Genomic DNA, 24,375 nt, shown 5'->3' on the forward strand with positions numbered 1-24,375 from the left:
CCCCAACCCTGTCAGACTAATCTGACAAATGCATTTCTACTATTTACTGCTTAATTACCTCATCCAAAAATGCACTTTGTTCAAAGTGGGTATGAAAACATGTTTTGTGATACTGAAGGAAATTAATCACGTTTTGACTCCTTCATCAAGCACTTTCATCATAGCTTGTGTGAAAATATTTGAATGGAAGCCAAGTTTATCAGGAGGAGAAAGATAGAAGAAGAGGGCTACTGGCCAGATGAGGAGGGGGTGGTGGTGGTGGGTGGATTAAGTAGGACAAGTAGGCAGAGGGCAGAGAAGTTGTAGGACGAGGTGTTGACCAGACAAGAGAGGGAGAGGAGGAGGGGATGGAGGAGAAGATGGGGAAAGCAGAGGCAGAGGAAAGGAGATGAAGAGGAGGTGGAGGCTGTTATCGAAGTGTTATTGCTCTAACACTTGGTGTTGAAGGTGAAGGAGGAGAGAGAGTGGGAGAGGGAAGCAATAGCTGATTAGGAATTTGGCCTCAGGGTAAGAAAAACAAAGAAGGTGAGAAATGGAGGACGAATTGGATGATGAAGGGAGGATGAGGGGAGAAGAAGAACTCTGGCCAAAAGAGTGAAGAAAACAAGCAAAAAAGGAAGAAATTAAAAGAATATTCCCCATGTGGTTGGTATTCAAAGGTCATTGAAGACTTATAGAGGTAGAAATTGTAGACGCATATCGGTTGAATTTACTTGCACGGGTACAGCCTCCCCTTTGCCATTAGTTTTCTATTTAATTTGAGCTGCAGTGGCCTGAAAGTGGCACATTTTCACTAAATAAAGATGTACGTAGAGAGAGACTATAAAAAGTAAGACACCTCCTTAGGTTTGTTAAAGAGCTGATGGTGCGAAGGAGAAAGAAATACAACATGAGTGATGTAATGGATTGACAGACGGAGACAAAACCCGAGGGGATGATCAGAGAGAGGTCGATGTGATATTTATGAACGAGGAAATACCGACGGCCAGACAAAAGATGTTTTTTTTCCCTCTGACGACACGGAGGGGATGAGTGAGGTGGAGTGACTCCAAAAGGGTGTAAGGGCTGATTGAAGGGCAACAGGGAGGGAGGGAAGGAGGGAAATGGGGTTAATAGAGAAGGATGAAGCAGACAGGAAGGTGGAGAGTGAGGGGCTGGAGGGGTGAGGAGGGAGGGGAAGACAACAAGGAAGGGAAGGGAAATGTAGGGTTTCGAATTGTATATTTTTATACATTTTACGGCAATTATTAGATTGCTTGATTTCTAATTTAACGACGTTAATACACATTTTATGTCACAAATTGTACAATTCACCACTGCAAATGTCCATTATTACCACTATGGAAGAGATGACCTCTCTGGATATAAATGTTGGAAGTAAGTGAGACGTCTCGATGAGGTTAACAGCAGTCGTTCGGGGGGAAAGAAATGTGTCAAAGAGAAAAATATGGAGTACTAGAAGGAATAGGGCCAGTAGCCGAGGGGGTTAAAGGACCAGACAAGATGGAGGCAGGGCTATTATTGGCAAATTACTGTAAGATGGCAAGGAGGACATAGAGACAGAGAGAGTGGGTAGAAAGGTGACGAGGAGGAGGAAGAGGAGGCAGGAGATGGATGTCGGCATTCAGGGTGGCTGGACAGAAAGAGAGGGAGGGAAAGAGGGAGCATTGGAGAAATGAGGAGAATAGGGGTGTTTGCCTGGGGGTGCTCTGGCCAGACAATTAGAATGAGAGGGAGGAGGAGGAAGAGGAGGAAGATAGGGGCTGAGGCTGCTGGTCTGCGGGCTAGACAACACTATCTTCCCTCAGGGGGAAACAGCCTCGTTTTGTTGAGAAGAAGACACAAGAACAATCCTCTGGAGAAAATAGGCCAGACAGACAGATGGATGGGGGAGATGGAGGGAACGAGAGATAGCAGGAGGGAGGGATGGAGACTGGGAGGGACAGCGAAAGTGAGGAACAAAGAGAGGAAGAGAGATCCTGGGAAGGCCAGGTGGGTTTATGTAGACAGGGATGAGCACCTGATGGAAAGATAAAGAGACAGTAAGAAAGGGAGAGGAGAAGATTGAGAGAGAGACAAAGAAAGTTGGGATTACTCTTAGTACAAGATGATGGCAGGCTGTCTGAAAGAGAAAGAAGATGTGGTTACAAAGATAAGAAGACATATAAGATGTTTCCTAACAGGATTACAAAGTTTAAATCAGCACTTTAATGATCAAACATTTAATCACCTGGTCGGACCAGAACAGGGCAGAATGGTTTTGCAGACAGAAGCTGATTGACCTCATAATTCCTGCACTCAGTGTTTATAAGGAATGTGTGTGTGTGTGTGTGTGTGTGTGTGTGTGTGTGTGCGTGCGTGCGTGCGTGCGTGCGTGCGTGCGTGCGTGCATGCGTGCGTGCGTGTGTGTCCGTTAAAGATTAATGGCATTAAATTCACTACAGTTTAAAAAAATCAAACAGACGAGAGATGTAGTCAGAACGGCAGTAAATCAGAACTTGTCACGAAATGATGAGTGAATTTTTGCCAAGCTGAGCTGTAAATAACTGAGACGTCTTCTTCAAAGCCTTTGGAAAGAAAAATGTCGTGCGGGCTGCGTCTTCCAGACTTTAACTATGTTTTAATGTGGAGCTGAACGCACGGAGAGGTGCTGAGAAGAAAGAGAGACTAAAGAACTTTCAAGCAGAAGGAAAGGATTCAGAGTTTTTTTCCTGCAGGGATTACCAAAGTTTGCATGAAGTTTACGCAGGAATTTTTTCAATATTGAACTGATGGTATTTGCTTTCCATGTTATGTGGCCTCCTTTAAAACACAACTCTTTGTTATACACAGTAACATGAGAAATCTCTCAAGTGTTAGGGAGGCTGGAATATTTTTCTTGAGTTGTAACTTTGTGGATGACAATGTCAGTCTGATGGATCTGTTGGCCCACTTTGGCCCAGACAGAAATTTCTCAACAGCTCTTGAATGGATCACCATAATATTTGTACAGACTTTCATGAATCTTCGCGTGCCACCAGTAGATCAGGTTTTCATAGGGCCTCCGCGCTGGCGCCGCAGCTCTCACCAGCGGAGTGCATCATGTTTTCTGCTTGTCCATACGTTTGTACATTTGTATGTCCGTCCAAGGCTTCTGGATGCAATATATCAAGAACGCCTCGAGGAAATTATTTTAAATTTGGCATTAACATTTACTTGATCCCAAGGAAGACCTGAACAGATTTTGCGGGTCAATAGTCAAGGTCACTGTGGCCTCACTTCCATCCAATTCATACGTTTTAGAATTTGTAGCCTCTTTGAAGGCATTGTCTGCTGTCATGTCTACAACTTTGTTCAGTCAGAATCACCTTTCCAAATGCAAATCTCTTGGATGTTGGATGTAAACTGCAACTTGTTGCGAGGCAGTAATTCTAGTGTAATTAAATAGATCAGCAAATACGACGAATCAGATTACTTTGAAATTTGGTACAAACCTTCATGTTTCCTGTCTGAATAAATCGTAATAATTTTGGTGATCACTTAACTTTGCATCTAGTGCCATCGTCAGGTCAAACCCCTGCAGTCAAACAATGTAATGGTTAACATGGCCAAATATGGATCTTTCCACATCTGTAGACCTGGTGCTCATAGAGGACGGGAGTCAAGAGCCCATTTAACCTGCACATTTCTCTGAGCTGATCACGATCTGATCACCTGGTAAACATGTTCTCACCTGGTTAACAGGAAGTCTGTCCGTCATCTGGACTCAAAGGGGTTCCAGCAGGCTGACCAAATGGTTGTAAACCTCAGTGAATCTTCTGAAACCTTTCTTTTAACTCTGACTCATCTCTTACTTGAAAAAACTTTAAGAAGCTTTGGATAAAAGCACGAGACACACAACATATCATCCAGAGTAATAAAGCAAAATGTGGCATAAGAAAAGAAAGAAAAAGAAAACCGAGAGGTGACAAGGGTTTCGATCAATAAAAGGCGTTGAAGAATGAGGGGCATTCTTTGGAGGATGTGAGCAGAAAAAAAAAGTATGGAAATGATGGAAGAGTGGAGGGGACGTGGGTAACAAGATGGAAGGATGATTTACAGTACGAGTAAAATGTGGTAAGGAGTGATAAAACACAGCTTTACAAGATGAAAAGCAAAAGATAACAAACTAGATGCCTGCTTTGTAATTTAAAAGCAGGATGAGCAAAAACAAGAAGCGGTAAAGAAAATGTTATAATGAAGGAGTGATGTATTAAGGGATTGAGGGAGTGAGCAGTGTGTTCGCCGCAGGCTGCAGACTACCATAGTCCTCTGTGCTTTACCCTGAGGGGCCTCTGTGTGTCTGCAGGCACCATATGAGTGTGTGCCTATGTGCTTTTCTCCCTGCGGTTTTACATTGTGTGTGTGTGCGTGCGTGCCGGTGGCCATACACGCTTTTATTTCTCGTTGTGTGCACTCCCGAATCTGCCACTGTACGCTGCAAGCGTGAGTGTGTGTGTGTGTGTGTGTGTGTGTGTGTGTGTGGTTGTGATGAGATGAGATGAGATGAGATGAGATTAGCCTTCCTGCAGGGCCGTAGCTCCATGGAGGCCACCTGAAGCAGCAGGAACGGCAGGAATGTGGGAACAGCGATACGCTTCACCGTCTCCATGGCCACAACAACATCCCTGCCTCAGCGTGGGAGAGGACAGGAGAGGAGAGGGGGGGAGGGGGGAGGAGAGGAGAGGAGAGGAGAGGAGAGGAGAGAGAGAGAGAGAGAGAGAGAGAGAGAGAGAGAGAGAGAGAGACATGAAGAGCAAATCCACGACTTTGTTCTTAACATCCATTTCTAACCTTTTATGTTTGCAGAGTATTTGGATCTTAACTTGAACCCAAGTTTTCTTTTGGCAAAACTTTTTTGTAGAGTTTCTAAGACTTTTAAAACATTTTGTCAAACATACCCAAGTAGCCGACTCATGTATTTATAGATTATCACAGCATGCCACGTAGAAAACAAAGGGCTCTGTTCTTTACCGTTGTGATGGGATGATAAAACATTTCCAACTCTTATCTGAGACAAAAGTGCAAAACAGAAAACCTTTGATTTATTGTGATTTAAATAAACTGTGAAAGCCAAGGTCTAGTCTGCGCTGTGACAGCGTTACACAACCATGAGCAACACTAGAAATAAGATATCAGAAATGTCAAAAAGGCAATTAACTGGTGCAAACATCATTCAAAAAAATTCTGCGTAAAGTTTTAAACATAATAAATTGAATCAAAAATTTAGAACAATTTGTCAAAGTGGGCCAGTGGTGCCTGATATGTCACAATGTTTAAAAGTTTGTGCAGTGTTATATCAAAGGGAAAAAAATTAGTAGAGGAAGATTTTCTCATGTTGCACTTCAAGAGTAAAGTTGAGCTCAGTATTGGTGCCAGAAACACAATATTCTGACTTTTATCTCAGCATTTGCACTTCATTGTTGACATTTTCACTTAAATCTTAAAAGGCAAAATAAAAAATCCTCCTCTGTTTTTCTCGATTTGGTGTGGCCCTAAAACTCCGTCATACACATTACATTAATGAATTTAGCATGAATGTTTGAATGAATGATTTGTGGGCTAGTTTTTTAACAGTTAGTCATGAATTTTGCACTTTAGCGTACTTGTGGGGTTTACTTCTTTACTTCTTAAAAAAAACTAACTCTTGTGGGTTAAATTATCAATTGATTTTGTTTGATTGTATGCTTGTAAAATACATAGACACTTTTCAGTGTTGATTGTTCAAAGATCCTTCAATTGTTTTGGTTCCTTTTTTTTCAGAACACTTTTTTTTGCTATTTTTGTTTCATTGTCTGTTTCACTGTCAGTCGATTGCTTAATATTTATTTGAGACATGTTCCATCTCTTAAAGTTTCAAAAAATTGCAGCAATTGACCAAGAAGATAACGTTGAAAGTGGATTTATTATTTGGAACATCATTGCACTTTTTATTTTATCACACAAAATCTCAGGCACCAGGTTTGTTGTTGTTATCAAAGTCCATTAAAATTCATTGTAAACTGATTTTGTTTTGATGGACTTGCATTGAAGCAAATAAATTACAGACAAAATGGGAATGCATTCATCAAAGCATTACACTATCGAGCCACTGGTGGTCAAAAACTCTGCAGGATACCTCTGTGAGATGTGTTTTTATCACTGTTGATTGATCCTGATCTGCAGTCCAGGTTTTTCTTGTTCAAATTCAAAGTTCAAATGCTGGAAGACTATTAAAATAAAAAAAAATATCCATAATTACAGTCAGATTGTGTCAAAACTGGTGCTGACAGAGTTATCAGTTTTTAAAGACAGATGGAAAGAGCAGAAATCCACACTCCACCTGATTGCTCTGCGTGAGCGACCGCAGTCAGAGCGACACCAAAGTGAGAAAACACGCATCGAATGTTGTGATCCGCTGTGTTTGAAATGACGAGCGAGGACTGAGGTGTGGTGTTAGTGTGTGTGTGACAGCAGGTGTTGTTCTCCCGCAGCGGACTCGGCGCTCTGCTCTCCCACTGCGGCTGGTTATTAATGGCTACAGATTCATGACAAGCAGCCAGTCAGCCATGCTGCCAGCACGCCCGACGCTATTAGTCACACAGTCAGACTGATAGATGCACACACACACACACACACACACACACACACACACACACACACACTTACACAGCCTCATGAACATTTCTCACATCTCACATACAGACCTGTGCAACACTAATGTAAATCTTCTCTAGCGATTCAAGTCAACTTTATTTATGTTGTACAATTCATTCGACAAGCTCGACTCAGAGTTGGTTTTTATACACCTTTTTAATTTTAACTGTATTTTAACTAATGTTTTCCCTCTTTGTCTCTTTTCTCTGTCACTTTCCTGATCCGTCCCTCCTTTCCTTCTTCTCTCTGGATGTTCTCCGTGCAGAGGACATCTTTATCCTCCAGGGAAAAGACAAGAAGAACCCTCTCATCTACGGCCTGTTTACCACTTCAAGGTATGTGCCGCTAGGAATAGATTAATTTAAAAGTACACTTTGTAAACAATGCAGCTTTGTTTATGTGTTGGAAATGTCAGTATGTTGGTGGAGGAGAGGGAATGTCTTCAATTTCCACTGGGTGGACAAATTGTCTTCCTACAGAGAAAGCTCAAAGCTTGAGTTAGAGTGATTGATCAATTCCTGCAGATATATTTAGTTTCAGTTGTTACAGTTGCAGCAGCATAGGGCGGCAAAAACTAGCTTTTGTGCTTTTGAGTGTCAAGTTAAAGAAAAGAAACATAGTGCTTAACTATCAACACCTTCAGCTGTGCAGCTAGAGGCTTCATATATCGGTACAAATGTAATAAAAAAGGTTGACCATACCAGTTTTTAGGGTTTTTAAATTCCTGCAAATAAACACTTATTATTCACAAAAAAAACAATTTAAAGAACAAGATGTTTTGTCAGAAGTTTATTTAACATAAAACCAGATTTTGGCTCATGCTATATTTAAAATCACACTTCTCAGTTAGAGTTGCATTTGGCATCATCAGACAGGCAGGAAGTACTGCAACTGTCTCAATGAAAAGTTTACATGGAATTTAATAGCTAGAAACACGGCTGTAAATTGTGGAGGTAATTACGTGCGTGTAGTTGAAGAGGGTTACTTACTAAGTATAAATACTTGATACTTGTTGTTCCAGCATCTATGACAGGATACAAACACTCCTTGTCACGCTGTGATGTGTGACACACAGATGTTGGTGTCACACTGTGAAATACACACCGCCCACAGGGTCTTCTGTCACTGTGACTCATGAATGAAACACATTCATTCACGTTAACAACGTAGAGCTCATGTGAGCCTTCATCATCGTGTCATCATCAGTGCACTGACTGTGACACCGCCTCTGTGTCTGAGTGGTTACGACATGACCTGTATTTTATTTTGTCCAACGTAAAACAAACACAGACACCAGACTGTTAGTAACTTTTAGACCCGAAAACAAGGAAGACAAAATACATAAAATAAAATGCACTTATATTTCAAACGTCATAAGACAACAATAAAACTTCTTAATGCTTTATAATGACGTTTATATGAAGCAGCTCTGAAATGGGTTTAATTAGAGTCCTCAGACAGGACACTACTGTAGGAAATGGTAATTTGTTCACATATTAGTTCAAGACGGTCTTAACAGAGAGGAAGAACAAACTGTTTTTCTGCCCCATCTGGGACCGAGCAATGACAAACACAAAGCTTCTCAGTATTAGGCCGACTGTCAGACAGATGGATAGAAAAAGGCTGATACCCTGAGAGACGGCTGACCCAGATGTTAGGTGAACAAATACAGTACACAGACACAGAAATTGGCACCGTCTGAAATTTTGAAAAAAAAAATGTGGGAAAAAGTGAGGAAAAGCCTGAAAAAAAATGAGCGGGAGAGCAGCCAACTTAAAAAAAAGCCTGCATCTTCTCATTTTCTCCAAGTTACATATGGCACCACATGTGCTGAGAATAACCCAGTTCCTGAGCCTGGACGCCAGAGCTCCACAGTAGCAGCACAAGTATGACAACGTTTGGCATGGCAGAGCAGGGAGTTGGTCTGCTTTTTGGGGTTTTGGAAATGTGTGGAATCTCAGCGGGGAATGGACAGAAATCCAAAGCATCACCCAGGGTGGGGTCCCAACCACAGAACTGCAGAGCATACAAAGGTCATTCCTTCTGAATGGAAACGTGTCTTTCTGCTGCAGTCCTGACTGAATGCACACACACACACACACACACACACACACACACACACACACACACACACACACACACACACGCAGGTTTCCGTCTCCTCTGATGAAGTCAAGCGCGGAAATCTGTCATCTGTTCTTTGTTTCTATTCGTTTGTTTTCCATCTGAGGTTTTATTGATTTAACCGTCGTGTTGTCCTTGGGTCAAAACCCGCAGCTGTGTTCAACCAAGTTCTATTTTATTTCTATATTTTCATATTTTTTTGGGATCATTGGTGACAAGGATGCTGTGAGGGTTTCTTTAAACCAAAAAAATCCCCAAAAATATAGAAATAAAATAGAACTTGGTTGAACACAGCTACGGGTTTTGACCCAAGGACAACACAAGGGTTAATTGTCCGTCATCACATGCAACGTATCGAACAGAGAATTAGATCTATTGTTTTTTGGGATTACCCCCACTGTTAGCTTTGTTGTCACATTGTTTGCATACACTTTACATATTTACTCGATAACACAGCTGTGTTCGTCAGCCCCGTCCTCTGTGTTTGGCCTCATCCACATGACACCTCTTGCGATAGACCTGGCAGAGAGTCTTTTTGAATGCGTGATCCATTTATGACATCTGATCACGTGGCGTCCGGTCGTAAACCTTTTCTTTATGGGATTTCAGGGGAGATGTGACAGAATTTACTGTAAATTTGTCTTATGTGAAGTTTTGAATGTAAATTAAAAACTTTGTACGACATTATATGACCAACTGCAAGACAAACTGCAAATACACAAAGTTTTGATGATGGTAAAAAAAAAAAACAGACGTTTTAGTTGAAAAGACAGTACATTTCCCAAATTAGCTACTTTGCGCTCTTCAGAGCAGTTTGTTAACAAGTGAAACCAGAGAAAAGCAAATAAAGTTCATTTAAAACTATCCAAATAAATTGTATTTCTGTTGATGCTAGATTTAACTTGAATATAACTTCAACTACAATGACATATTTTGGACATTTTAACATGGTTGACACACCTGGATCTTTTCTTCAAAATTCCTCTCATTTGCGACTTGGTAATACAACTGGGAGACTTTTCCCACTTTGGTTTGCTGGTTTTAATGTTTTAAAAGGTTTGACATCGCATCTGATATCTCTACTGAGACCTCTGTTCTTTCAGTGAGGAGGAGAAACGAGAGCCTCCCCCCAGAGGAAAATCAGAGTAAACATGCTGTATGCGTCACCCATATGAAGTGAGGGAAAACCACCCTGATTCATCAAAACATGGCCTTTCCATCCTGTTTCTACTTAGCTGGAGTCTCTAACTTAGACACGCTCTGCTAAAATTCCTCCAGAAGCCGTGATCTTAGCGATGGTGGATAGGAGGTGTTGTGGTCGGGACTGATGTTCTGAAAGCAGCACATTCATCCAAGCTGGACTTTGAGTTGGAGCATGTTCAGGGAATTGATGCGTTCAAGATGAAAAGCCACAATGAGTCACAATACTTCACTTTAGTATTATTTAATTTGCTGCTAAAAGATCATTGCAGCTCATCAAGTGAAACATCAAAGGCATGCTCAGCTCATGTTCGGCTGGGTGGAGGAGGAACGGACGGAAAGATCTTATAATGCTCTCCTTTCTGGGTTGTTTATCCTCAGTGATATCCTGAATGGCTCGGCGGTGTGTGTTTATCGAATGGAGGATGTGGTTCGAGCTTTTAAAGGAAACTTCCTGCATAAGGAGGGGCCTCAGTATAAATGGGCGGAGTTTACAGGCAAGGTGCCCTATCCACGACCAGGAACTGTAAGTTAATGCTCAAAACTCTCTCTTTCAGGCAGTGTTTATATTTTCTAGAGTAGAAAAATACCCCCGGTTTGTAGGGGCTATTTACTAATTTACTGTTTGTAGTCATACTAAAGCAAATACATGATTTACTCCCCCCCAAAAAAATCAAAGGTATTAAATTTGCATTAGAATAAACACAAATTTTCACATTAAAACAGTTAATTTAACAAATTGATGTCTTATTTTCATATAGGAATGTTCAAAAATCATTTTTAGATTAATATATGCTCTAGAATTTAATAAAAATCTTCAAAACCCTGTGATCTCTTTTTTTCTGTTTCTCTGTTAGTGTCCCAGCAGCACATATGGAAGCTATAGCTCGACCAGAGAGTATCCCGACGACGTCATTTTCTTCAGCAGGACTCACCCACTGCTGCAGGTTCATCTGATATTTCACTTTATTAAATTACACCAGTTTATTGTAATTAGATTGTGGTCTATCTTACAGGGGTCAAGTTGTTTTTTTCTCTAGGTTTATGTCCAAGATGAAATTAAGAAATAAAATCAGCAGACAGTCCTTAACAACAAGGCACCGCCTCATCACTGAGAGCACGAAACCGCCGTCGTATTAATGATGAATGACATTATTGGCTGAACAAACTGTTCATGGAATATATTAGTTTAACTTGTCACATTTAATGTGAGCCATTTTCTAATTATGATTCACGTTGCTTCAGGAAAATGTGCAGCCTCTAGGAGAGCGCCCCCTCCTGGTCAGAGTGGGTGTTCACTACAAGTTCAGCAAACTGCTGGTGGACAGAGTTGAGGCTGTGGACGGCACCTACGACGTCCTCTTCATCGGCACAGGTAGACTGTGTGCAGTTGACCTTGTTCAGTGGAATGTGATTGACATTTTAGCCCCTCGCTCTTTTTCATGACAACGTTTTATTTCTTCAGACTCGGGGCTCGTGCTGAAGGCCATCCATCTGCCCAGAGAACACGGCCAGACGCAGGAGGTCACGCTGGAGCAGCTGCAGGTCTTTCAGGTATAGCAAACTCTTTCATCTTAATACTAAACATTTTTTTTAGGTTTTCTTTATTACAAGTTTGTCTAGTATATAATTTGTATTAGAGCTCATTATTCTGCAAATCAGGTTCTTGTGTTTCAGGGTTTTTTTTTTTAATGTATTTTCCCTCTTCCATGCCTTCATTGTTGTTCATTCATTGCTGTGCAGTTTAAAAATCAACACATAATACAGCACAGACTTTTCAGATCAGCCTGCACATTAGAAATAAATGCAGACGTGATGTGAGAAATTCACTTTCTATTCACACCACATGGAAATGAATGGACACCATTGTCCTAAACACATGTTGCTGACGTTGGAAAATCTGAGCAATAAGGTAAAACATTCGTAATTTTTGCCAGATTCAAAAACACAACCATCCTCTGTTCAATGCACGTGCACAGAAAACACATTAAAACCCCTCTTTACAATGTTTATTTTGTTTTCCCAACCATATATCCCACTAAACTTCACTATATACTTTGTGTACTTTTACATGAGAAATACAGTCAACACTTGTATTTAAAGCTCATCAATGTGCCAGGACTCCAAAAAAAGTAGCACTAAATTTACCACAGCTGCACATCATTAGTACATGATGTCAGAATGTTAAATACATGTTATTTTTGAATCAGTTTTCACAAGATTTCAGCCAAAAATGTAATCCACTTGTGGCTCAAACTCAAAATACATTACACAAAATCAATGCTCTACCCTACCTCCCTACCTCCCTACCTACCTACACCTACCTACCTACCTACCTACCTATATCTACCTACCTACCTCCCTACACCTCCCTACCTACCTCCCTATACCTACCTACCTACCTACCTATATCTACCTACCTACCTCCCTACACCTCCCTACACCTACCTACCTATACCTACCTACCTACCTACCTACCTATATCTACCTACCTACCTACCTATATCTACCTACCTACCTACCTATATCTACCTACCTACCTACCCATCCACCCATCCATTCATCCATCTCCATCTACCTCAATATAAACTCAGCGTGTTTCTCACTTTTCTTTTCTCTTCTTCCCGCAGCACAAATCACCGGTGACAGCCATGACACTGTCAAAGAAAAAGGTAACAGATGACAGAAAGAAACTCACTTTTAAACTTCCAAACTCCCCGACACTCACACACTCACACTCACACACACACACACACACACACACACACACACACACACACACACACACACACACACACACACACAACAAACATGCACAACATCACACTTATCACTCATCTCCCCACCTTGCGTCTCCAAGGACAACTTCATCACCAGTTGCTATGGTTACCCCACCTCAGTCACAGCAGTAATGAAGAGATGCCACACACGCACACACATGCACACACACTCATGCCCCTTGCATTATTAAAATAGTCTTGGATTCATGGAAAAAATCCACAGTTCACTCACACAACCAGACGTACACATCAAGATTACAAAAAGAAGACATCACCACGTTTCTATCCCCCACACACAAACACACACTCCCCATGGCCACGCGCTGACATTGCTAGAGTGAGTTGGATGTGTGACTCAGAAAGGTAAAATGAACCTGGTGTTGCTGTTGATTGTCGATGTGTCACAGGAGCGAATTTAATACCTCTCTCCTCTTCATCGTCCCTCCCTCCCTGTTCATCAACCATCCTTCACTCTGCCTCTTTCAAACACTATTTTCTCCTCCATCTCTATTGCTGTCTGTACCCCCCTCCCCCCTCCCCTAATCTTCCCCTCCCTCCCTCCTCCCTCCTCCAGCAATGGTTGTTTGTGGGCTCCAAGGAGGGTGTGTCCCAGCTGGCCCTGTACCAGTGTGAGCTGTACGGTCAGGCCTGCGCCGAGTGCTGCCTGGCCAGAGATCCCTACTGCACCTGGGACGGACATGCGTGCAGCCCCTACATGCCCACCGTGCGCAGGTAGGAAGTGAAAGTACATCTGTTTATCCACTAATGTGATTGTAGTATAATGTATATCAACCCATAGAAGTTGGGCTGTTTTCATCTTAGCCTAAATAAGAAAGGAATCAACGTGGAATCAATTTTCTCCAATCAGTTTTAACCCACATTTGCTGGTAGTTTCAAATGTGGTTCACATTAAATCTGAACTCAGAACTTTTTGATTAAACTTTAAGCATTTTTTCCACTTCAATGAGACTTTGGTTTGTTACAAAATATCACAAGCGGCCAAATTTCCATGAACATGTTAATGGTTGTGATGACATCCTGATCTCTCCCATAGTTGTTTCATGAGCACTTCATTTTGATCACCCCATGACCTTTCCTCTAGTGATACCATCAGGACAATCTTTACATTTGTAAAGTAAAATGATCACTGCAGTTTGTTCTAAAACAAGAAACTAGTAACTTCTAATCCTTTGTTTCCTGTGATGTGTGTTTTTCTACAGGAGGAATGCTCGTCATTTAGGGGAGGATGAGGATCCACTAACTCAGTGTGTCAGGCAGGGAGGTGAGAAGCTGATTCACTGGTGCCACTCAACAATTTAACAATGTTGAAACCAGTAAATTCACTCATCATTTTTGTCATAGATGCCTTATAGTTGTACATTTAGGTACAGTAAAGAATACCTGTATGCATGATAGATATGAAGAGTTACAGAATCCAAGTCTGTTTTATTGATATGGCCAAACATGAGACCTTCCACACACAGCATCTTAATGCACAATATATGTACATACATGTAAATGTAGTGTATTAATTCACATGTATGTATATGCATCAGTAAGATATCTTAAATATATTCCATTTTTCACTGAATATATTCAGTTATAATGCATACATGAATGTAGAAAAAGCAAAAAAAAAAATTCACCCTTAACATCAACCGCTTCTCTAAGCTGTCTCGTGTTTTCCTGGATTTAATTCAGCCGGGCTGCAGGTGGAGGCGGAGCAGAGGGTGATGATGGTTGCAGAAGGTAACAGCACCTACCTGGAGTGTCTGCCTCGATCTCGACATGCTGCAGTTACCTGGTATAAACAGGCTGGAGAGAACAGTCCTGAACTCAACCAGGTACACACACACACACACACACACACACACACACACACACACACACACACACACACACACACACACACACACACACACACACACACACACATGTGTTTATTAATGTTTAATAATTAACCTTTTCAAGACTATCCAACACTAATTTATCCAGACTGTCAACGATAAACATTATCAGCATTCATTTGATCCCCATCTCTCTCTCTCTCCAGGTGGTGACAGGTGACCAGCTGGTCGTGATCGAGCGGGGCGTTCTGATTCGTCGAGCCGAGCTGTCTCATGGCGGAGTCTACCACTGCCAGGTGGAGGAGCACGGTTACCACTGGACTGCCGTCACCGTCCACCTCGCCGTGTGGAGCCCCTCTGCCAATCGCGTCCTCGCTTCCTGGTCCAGCTCGTCCTATCAGAGCACGGGAACCCAGCCCTGGTACAACGACGTCATGGCCCTGATTCACCCGGGAAACCTCGGGCAGCACTGCAAGGCTCTGGGATACCGCCCACCGCGCAACCACCGTCGCCACAGTGAAATCAGGGTGGAGCCGAACAAGGAGAAAGAGAGGCACAAGCATGGGGGAGGAAGAGGAGGACGAGGAGGAGGAGGAGGAGGAGGAGAAGGCAATGGAGGAAGAGCAGCAGGGCGGAAGAGCAGGAGCAAGCTGCAGCAGAGGGCGCCGAGGAGCGCCTGAATGTGTCGCAGAGCGGGGGGGCAGAGTTTCAATGACTTTAAAACACACACACACACACACACACACACACACATTTTGCGTAATGCACACGCAAATACACACATGTGCACAAACACACATGGACACATGCACACACTTAACTTATACACTGAGACACACACATACTGTATGTACAGAGACTATTTCATGCGCATGCACTTATCAACCAAGAAAAATGGCATCCTCTCATTATAGTGACAAACATTCAAGTTAAGCTACACATAAATGACTGAAGTATGTTCAGGAGGATGTGGACAGAAAAGACTGTTTCGCCTGGACAAATGACTTTGTGAATAACAAAGCTAAAGTAGAACACATTAGGTTGCATTGCATGTTGAATGAAGGATGAACGGCATGCCGGGATCACTCAGTCTGACTGAGTCTGTGTCGTGACAAGGACATGTAAGTGGATGTTTTGGATTTGGAGCCGCTCCAGAACAAAAACTAAATTGTTTCAAAAGTCGAAACTCAGCATTTAAAAAAAAAATCATTCAACCGTTATGAAATGATTGCTGCCTTCCAGGACCATACTGCCGGCTTTGCATGTTTTTTGCCCATTAATTACGAATCACATGAACACTCTGAGTTATTCTCCAAAACAACAGATGTTTTTAGATTGATTTCCCACCTTCCAGGCAAAAACTGGCTTCCATTAATTTTAAAATCATCATGCAGAAATGCTTGAGAGATGTTGACTTTTTATTTTGTCAAAGTCATGTTATTGGAGTTTCACCAAACTTTTAGTTTGTCAAATTTGAAGGAAGTGTCCTTCCTCAGACATCGCCTGCTCAAAAGCATTTTATTGATAGGCCTTGATGTTGGAAAGCAAACACATCTTTGAACACAACAATAAGAAGTGTTGACACATCAGAGTGAGTTTTTAATATGACAACAGCTAAACAAAAAGAAATATGTCTGAATATTCTGTGACAGAGTGTCTTTTTATGAAGACTTTGGTTTTCTTTGGTAAATAACCAGAAGTGATTTATAGTTAAAGGGCCAAAACACTCAAAACCAGGTTTGTCTCTGTCGTTGACCTCAGCAGCAGAGAAAGGAATTATTTAGATTATGAGGAGCAGGAAATAGCACTGATGAGTTAAATTTTTTTCCCCTAATGGATATGTAACATTTAACACAATCCTTTCACCAGTTCACCAAGTGAGAGCTCCGTTGTTTTGTGCAGATAGGTGGGGTCTGACCACGAGATGACTGAATGCGACCACGAAGATTAAAGGCGGAGAAAAAGCACAACGTCGGCTTTGATGAGGTTACACGTCAACTTTCCCAGGACATTAGTGCCGTGCAGACACACGGCTGCAGGAGATGTTCCCATGACGTGTTTCTGCTTCTGTAATGTTAGCTGGTAAGATTGACGGGCATCGATGGCACGCCACAAAGAGCTGTTTTGTAAAGGTGTGGGGACAAAGTGAACAAAAGGTGGCATGTCTTTGTCGCAAACAATGCTACGATCTATTTTGAGTGTTGGTCTAGTTTGTTTGAAGTCCCACATTTGTGGATTGTACAAATTTAGGAAACATGTTAGACGTCTGCACACCAACTTTCAGGCTTTTTTTTTTTGATTGGAAGCTTTTCAAATCATATTTCTTCTTCAAGTAAAAACTGAATTTTTCGACTTCTATATCGATTTGATAAAGTACATGACTTTGATCATTGGACACTGAACATTGTTAAATATCAAGATGCATCAAAAAAGATTTTCTAATTGTGTTTGACACAACGTTGACAAGTAAACACGTTTCGAAGAGGATCGGACTATAAACCGAACAGGCAAGAGACTCTGTACAGAACATGCATGCTTTTCAAACTGTGGGTATTGATGACTTTGAGTGGCTTCTCGACCGGCAAAAAAAAAAAGGTGGAGTAATATACTGCTGGTTCTGCAGCTCCAGCTGGTAATGACATCTGACTGTAAATGATGAAGCAGGCTCAGTGGATCATAAAGAAGTCTTTATTATAACAGGACTAGCGCTGAGTGGACTCTGGTCTGTGGGATGAGAGTGACTTCAGTAGCTCTGCCAGGCAGTAAATTGTGACTTGTTCTTAATGTTAAACCAACTCAGCTTCCTGCACCTCGATTTAACTTTCTTCTCAGTGGTATTTATTATTCTAATCGGGAGAAGAAACGTCTCGTTTCAGAAAATGTGAGATGTGAGCTTCCGGGAAACTTTTCAAGCTCTTCATCAGGTTACAAAGCGGACGCTTATTACGACATATGAGTGTGTTTGATGCATGTCTGATTTCCAGTTGTAACCAGTTTGCTTCTCTTGTTGCACATTTCTGCTTCCAAGAAATTCCTTTGTTGGTTTTGAGAATCTTGCCTATCTTATTGGCATTTTACAGTAAAAACAGCTTCAGTTTAAGGCAGCAGGAAACTAAAAATATATTTAAAGTATGATCATTTTTCTGTCTCTCTTTAGTTGATGTTGTTTCCCAGAACAGTGGTTACAAACCAAATGATCCAACAATAAAATGGAGGTCAGCCATCCTGCTATTGTTTTCAAATCACACTGCATTACAGATGAAAATACTTAATTACATCCATGTGAGAGAATAGAGTGGGTAGGGGAGACCGAAAAAACTAAATTAAAAACTTGACTTTCATTTCTATGGTCTACTGGAAGAAGATGCATTTATATGCATGGTTAAGTCCAATAATAACAGCCTCATATTTTCATATATTTAATTTCATCCCACAGTGATGATTCTGAGCACCCCGTCTCGCCTGTAATATATCTCATTTTGGGTCTCAATCCCTTAGCTCTTCTGGGTGTATGTATTTCTGTAAATGTGTGTGTGTGTGTGTGTGTGTGTGTGTGTGTGTGTGTGTGTGTGTGTGTGTGTGTGTGTGTGTGTGTGTGTGTGTGTTTTCCTGTACAGTATGCGTCTGTGGTGTCTTGGTGTGTGTTTGACATTAGTGGGATCGGAGTGACAGTCGCTCAAACAAAAGTTCAGAGGCTAAACCAGTAAATCTGCCAAATGGGGATCTCAGCAGTGGATCGGAGACACGTTTGATGCTGTAAGAAAAATAAACCAGAATGATTCAAAGCAGAGAGAAAATGAATATGGGCCTGGCCTCTTGGCCTCTTGGCTTCTTGGCTCCGACCACATTAAAGGAACCCACGGGCACTGAGCTACTTCTGAACACGTGTTTGAGTCAAGGGAAAGAAAGAGGGTTTATGAGGGAGTGTGTGACTTTGTTGAAGCTGTGTCAGACAGCCACGTCTTAAAATGAAAGTGTGTGGGTGAGTGTGAAGTTTGCAGTTCAATCCAATTGAAATCAGGAGTTGGCGTGCTCTTATAATAAAACATATTATGTAGTATCCATTGGCATACTGTCAAAATCTCATTGAAGCAGTTGGATGCTAACACCATAATCACTGCTGTATTGTCATCTTCCAGTTAGTTTTTGATTCACAGTTATTACAATAGTAATTTGCTCCCCATCACTTTAATAAAACATCAACACATCACTTTAACCAATGAGCTTAACTTGGCTTAGCACAAAGCTTAAAAAAGGGGCAATGCAGCTAGCCAGTCAAACTTCTCTTGTTGTGTTAGCCACAGCTCTTCTCGCCAAAACACTTCTTATAGGTCTCAAACGCTCCTTTTTGACTGTAATAAAACACCAACTGTGGTTTCATTCGGACTGCGCTGCCAGTTTACTCGTAAAAGTACGCATCAGATCCATCAACCTAAAAATATGACAATAATCAAGCTTGTATTGACCCTGACTTTTGGGTGTTGTGTGTATATGAGTGTGTAATGTGTGTATATTTATATCTGATCCTAACGAGTAGGAGGCAGAACTCCTACGAGACATTTTTATGGCAAACCATTTTAAACATTTAGCATGGTGCAGAGCTGCTCCTCATTCATTACAATGGCCTCATGTGTTTCACTCTGTTATGCTGTATTTACATCTCAGAAACAATATTCGTCTCTTGTGATTTTCCAGAACAACTTTCTGCAGACGAAACTGTCATCAAATGATGTTCTCTCGTGTTTTTCTTTTTGTAAATATGTATAAAGGTCTGCTTTCAAATGAGTATGTTTGTGTTTTGTGGTTGAATGTGTCTGTAAGAAATATATCCCGATTCTGAACTACACACAAACATACTTGCAGACAGATGTGACACTGTCAACTGACCATATTAGTGTATTATTACTAAACCAAATTAACAGACATTCACCATCTTCTCAACTGATTTTTTTTTTTAACCTTAATGTTTTATAGGACAAGTTCTTTTAGTGAGTTTTTAATCTTGTGCTTTTAAAAGATTAAGATCTGTCAAGGCTAAGGATTCAACTGGAAAGAGTCCCAAATATTTTAAAGGAGTAAGGAGTTGTCAAGTAATGTGAATGTGAAAAGCATACACTATATATATATATATATATATATATATATATATATATTATTATTATTATTATTATTATTATTTTATTTTTTTATTTTTTAGTAAAATTCAGCTTTAACCTAAATCCACCACATGTACAAGACATACAGGGTGATCAAAATATTGTTTCTCAGTCCCACGGTGTGCAAAATAAAAAGATGAAACAAGAAAAGTATAAATATGTAACAATAAAAACAATAAAACAGATACCAACCACAGTGACGCTTAACTGCAATATATATAAGTACAATGTATATGAAAGTAAATGTAACTTGAAGCCAATGTGAAAGTGTCTTGAAGTGTAATACCACTGAGTGCCACTAGGGGCTGGCTCACATTCAACTTCTTTCATGAAATACAAAGTCTGTAATTTTGTCAAGTCATTATGTCACTCTAAAGTCTAAAAAGTCACTCTTTCTGATCAGCGTTCTGGTGGTCCTTGTGAAAATGTTTATATATTTTATTAGATCTTTGGCCTCAAAGAGTGATGTGTTTTGGGGCTAGTCTGGTTTGATTGACATGCCTGGGGTGCAGTCAGCCTTCCGCTACAGGTAGGTAGACATAGTGTCCTCAGGTTTACAGTCATATAAAGTCATACTCACCACTCGCTCCTCCCCATTTCGTCCAAATATGGACACTCCCGGATAAAAAAACAACAACATTGCAAAGCCAGATATGCTGAACTTAAGACCTCAAAGCAGCAGTTCACAAATCAATGGGTGACGCTAAGGTTAGTTGCCGTTTGTTAAAATAAGTTCTCTTCAGAGCCCGTGTTTGGTTTGTCCCTTCTTGGCTACTGTAGAAACATGGCAGTGCAACATGGCAGGTGGAAGAAGACCCACTCCCTCTAATGATATGAAGAGCTCATTCTAAGGTAATAAAAAACACTATTATTATTAGTTTCAGCTGATTACACACTAATGAAAACATAACTATAAATGTTATTCTCCATTTCTACCAACAGATCCTCCAAAATCCTACAAACGGGACCTTTAAATCCATTCCCAGCTCTAGTTCAGGCCACATGGCTGCTTATATTAACTTTATAAAAGGCAGCATTCTGAACGTACACAGGTTTGGACACTCAACAGCACAGAGTTATATTACAGGGATTCATTTCATTCCAGCCACCCTTCTTGTAAACTGTCCATCAATCCAAAACTGTAACATACCATTCAACACCAAACCACCGTCTGTCTCTGCCAAAGTGACCACATACAGTACTTTGTCATTAAATGCTAAACAACTGGCATGCTGAGCAATCTGTTGGCCGAAAGATACGTTCCAACCGTGGTTCACTTCACTTGGTTTGCAAACCCTCGAGGTAACAAGGAAGTGTCAGCAAAACTTCCCTATTCTCAGCTGTTTGTTTAAAATATATTACAGTGTGTTGGCTACTTTTATAACTTCACAGCCTCTGGTCAAACATAAGCTACTGAGACTTTATAAATATGTTCATGGACATGAATCTCCTCGAGGAAATAAATGAGGTGAGAGCGTTTCAGTCTGAGAAACAGGATATCAAAGCAAAATAGGCTACCATGCATTTCAAGTAGATATACTGCTGTGCTGTGTCTTGTTAGGAATGAGACATTCATTCTGGAGTCTTTACAAGCCTTTAAAAAATGTTGACACTATAATTATAATGTATTGGCTTTCTTATTTTACTGTAATATTGCCAAAAGGTAAAATTTAACTGTCTTTATGATTAAGTGGTATCAGTTCATGCACATGAAAAAGATACTAAATACTCTCTGAAGGGGAATTATTTAGAAAACAAAAGTTTTGTTTTAGCAACTGAAACCTGCTCTAATTTGCTGACAGCATCTTTCCCTTTTCACAAGCTCATCACAAACAATTTAAGACAGAAACAGTTTGATGTTCTAATGTGTAGGCTGAGGAAGAAAACTATCTCATTTTAAGTTTAGATTTTTAAATATCTGTATCAAGTAAATAGTGAGAACATCTAAAAGCCAGAAAGGACATTTTGGATTCTCTTTACCATCCTGATCACATAGTAATGTTATCAGTTGTCTTGACTTCAGGTCAGTCAACCACTCTGGTTCAGACTGAAATATGTCAACAAATACTACTTGGATTGCAATGAATTCTGCTGCTTACATTCATGGTCCCCAGAGGACAAATCCTAATAATTTGACACTTCTTTTTTTTTTTTTTTAACTCATCCAAGGAAATTAATGAAATATAAAGAGGTACAATTTTTGGTAGAGCCATACCCATTACTCAGACGATGAGTGGGAATGACCTTTGACCTTTCTCCCAACATCACCATCAGGTCAGACTCAGTTCTGTATGTCTAATTTGATTTAAGACAAGATACACCTGGAAATTGAATGACACTCCTGACACGTTAAGCTGTACTTTTTGTTAAAGCTGGTTAGAAAATGTGAGTTGGTGAATATGGTAAACATGACTTATTAAACATTAATATGTTCATGTCAGTGTGAGCAAAGTTAGCTCAAAGAACTACTGTGTCGAAGCAAAGTTTCCCATTGCTGATATTGCATGTCCAAACTGTAGCTTGTTAAATACCGGTACCGAATACATGCAAAGAGGGCAACCAACTGAGGAGACATGCACAAAACTGAAACAAAAACTAACTCTTACAACAAAGGATCAAACTCAGCAGAAATTGATTGATTTTAACAACAAAACAACACAAATCTTTACTTTCTACACCAAACTTGCACCTCTCGAAGACGGTGAGGAAATTATTCAAACCACAAATTGAGACAGATTTGGAGTAAAGCCAGAGGGCCCTGGCAATATCAGCGACAATTTCACAGCAGTCGACAGCCACAGTTTCACAGCAGCTGTCTGAAGACATTTATTCCTGAAAGTGACAGATTCACTTCACCAAACCACATGTAATCATCTGCTGCAGCTGACAACCAAAACAAAATAACTTCAGCACCAACAAGATGACAAGCGTTGTCCTGTCAACTAGCTTTGACAGGACTGGGGACTCTGTTTTATATTTTTTCTAATGTTCTGTTTCTTCAGGACTCAATAAAGACCATAGCATGGCTGGGAAATGGACCAAAAACCATCACCGAGCTGCAGACCACTTCAGCTTATTAAAACAAGTACTCAGGACGAGACGCTTTTGGCATTTGCCACACAGAATGACTCATTTAACCATTAGACTTTTTTTCCCACCACTCAGCCAACCAGAAAGTCCTCTTTTCACCATTTTGCTCATAAAAGTGCCTTTTAGGTGTAATGGGAGGTTTGTGCTCTTCACTGCTGTATCCCTTTCAGCGAGGCTCTCATGCTGAATAAAACTGTCTGTTCATGCTTAAGATTGGATTTTACAGCTAACTGCCTCAGACGATTTTCTGACTCTAATTTCAGTGGATATTTAAAGACGTCATGGTTGCCATTTGAACAGGCGCCTCTGTCCTTTCCACTGACTTGTTATGACTAGATCTTCTAGTTGAGCATTATTAATTAATAAATGTTCTTGTACACCAGCCATGTCAAAACTTTAAACAAGTCACTGAAACTCACTTTCAAAGGAACTGACACAAAAGAGGTCATAAATAAATCATGTTGATGCTGAATATTGTCTTGGTTTTGGAAACACCTCTGATAGCCCTCCTAATACTATAAAATTACTTCCATTCAAAGTGAAACATGTAGCATTCCTGCTGAGGGCCAGAATGAAACGACGCAGCATGTTTAGTCTGTTCTTTTCTAGTTTGGTAAGAAATTTGTAGAATTAAAAAAGTCAGGTGTCTTTTAATCGACTCCTACTTTACTACTATTTGCCATTTGTTGAAATAAAACATCATAAGTCATAATGTCACATTAGTGCATCACTGAATGTGAAATTTAGCATATCAGAACTACATTACGTACCCATTTGTCTACTTTTCAGACATGCTGTGAGCTGATAAAGAGCACCCTGTTACAACATTAGTTTTGGTTTCTGTGAAGACAAACTGTTTCATTGCAGGAGGAGCGGGTTCAATTAACATCCTCTAAGGCTGAATTGCCTCCAAGCTTGGATGCATTTAATATCTGTGATTTATTTGTGGATTTATGATTTAGGGACTCTTACTGTCATTCTGGTGCAACGTTTAGTGTCCTGCTTTTATTATGCAAGAGCCACATCTTTATGAAGCCACGTGCTTTCAATTTGGTTTGGGTCCCCCATTTTCCTAATTGTTGCCTTTCTTGTGGCAGTGCCTGTTAAAATCGCTCCTCTCTGACTGTAATAGCTACAAAAAGAAAAATGAAATCTGCTTTCGGTCATCGTGGTTACTGAGCATTCTATTGGGAATATTGGATCATTTGTGAAGTCTAATTGTCTCTAGGTAAATTTCTCCGGCTTTGATGTTTGTCTCACATGCAGAGGAAACAAATGGGATAAAACAGACGAATCCCCACCAGGAGAGATGGCGCAGCTGGCCTGGATGGATGAGGTGGATTCGAAATTTTAAAAGACCTTTAGATGTGGTGGCGGTGTGTTTTTGGGTCCTCGCTCCTCCTATGCAGCAGTGTTTGTCATTTGTGACCACATTCAAGGGTGTAAAAAGCCACAGACACTGGCTTGACTTCCGCCGTGGAAGCCAAACCGAGGTCTGCTCATTATTTAAGCTTCCTGTCAAGT

The 24,375-nt window shown here is 40.7% G+C and overlaps 1 protein-coding gene across 1 annotated transcript in view; it reads left to right on the plus strand.

Moving 5' to 3' along the window:
* sema3h (sema domain, immunoglobulin domain (Ig), short basic domain, secreted, (semaphorin) 3H) overlaps positions 1-19,391 on the plus strand; it is a 70,860-nt gene extending 51,469 nt beyond the window's left edge. The window contains exons 9-18 of the mRNA XM_069140194.1: positions 6,920-6,989; positions 10,360-10,504; positions 10,836-10,925; positions 11,224-11,353; positions 11,444-11,532; positions 12,609-12,650; positions 13,333-13,490; positions 13,979-14,040; positions 14,460-14,602; positions 14,812-19,391. Coding sequence (XP_068996295.1) covers positions 6,920-6,989; positions 10,360-10,504; positions 10,836-10,925; positions 11,224-11,353; positions 11,444-11,532; positions 12,609-12,650; positions 13,333-13,490; positions 13,979-14,040; positions 14,460-14,602; positions 14,812-15,285 — 1,403 coding nt within the window. The 3' untranslated portion in view covers positions 15,286-19,391. The remainder of the gene's footprint in view (positions 1-6,919; positions 6,990-10,359; positions 10,505-10,835; positions 10,926-11,223; positions 11,354-11,443; positions 11,533-12,608; positions 12,651-13,332; positions 13,491-13,978; positions 14,041-14,459; positions 14,603-14,811) is intronic.
* The last annotated feature ends 4,984 nt before the right edge of the window (positions 19,392-24,375 follow it).

This window comes from Embiotoca jacksoni, unplaced genomic scaffold (genome assembly GCF_022577435.1).
Source record: "Embiotoca jacksoni isolate LCO1_2020_lvr unplaced genomic scaffold, fEmbJac1.0.p SCAF_9, whole genome shotgun sequence".
Lineage (NCBI taxonomy): Eukaryota > Metazoa > Chordata > Actinopteri > Embiotocidae > Embiotoca > Embiotoca jacksoni.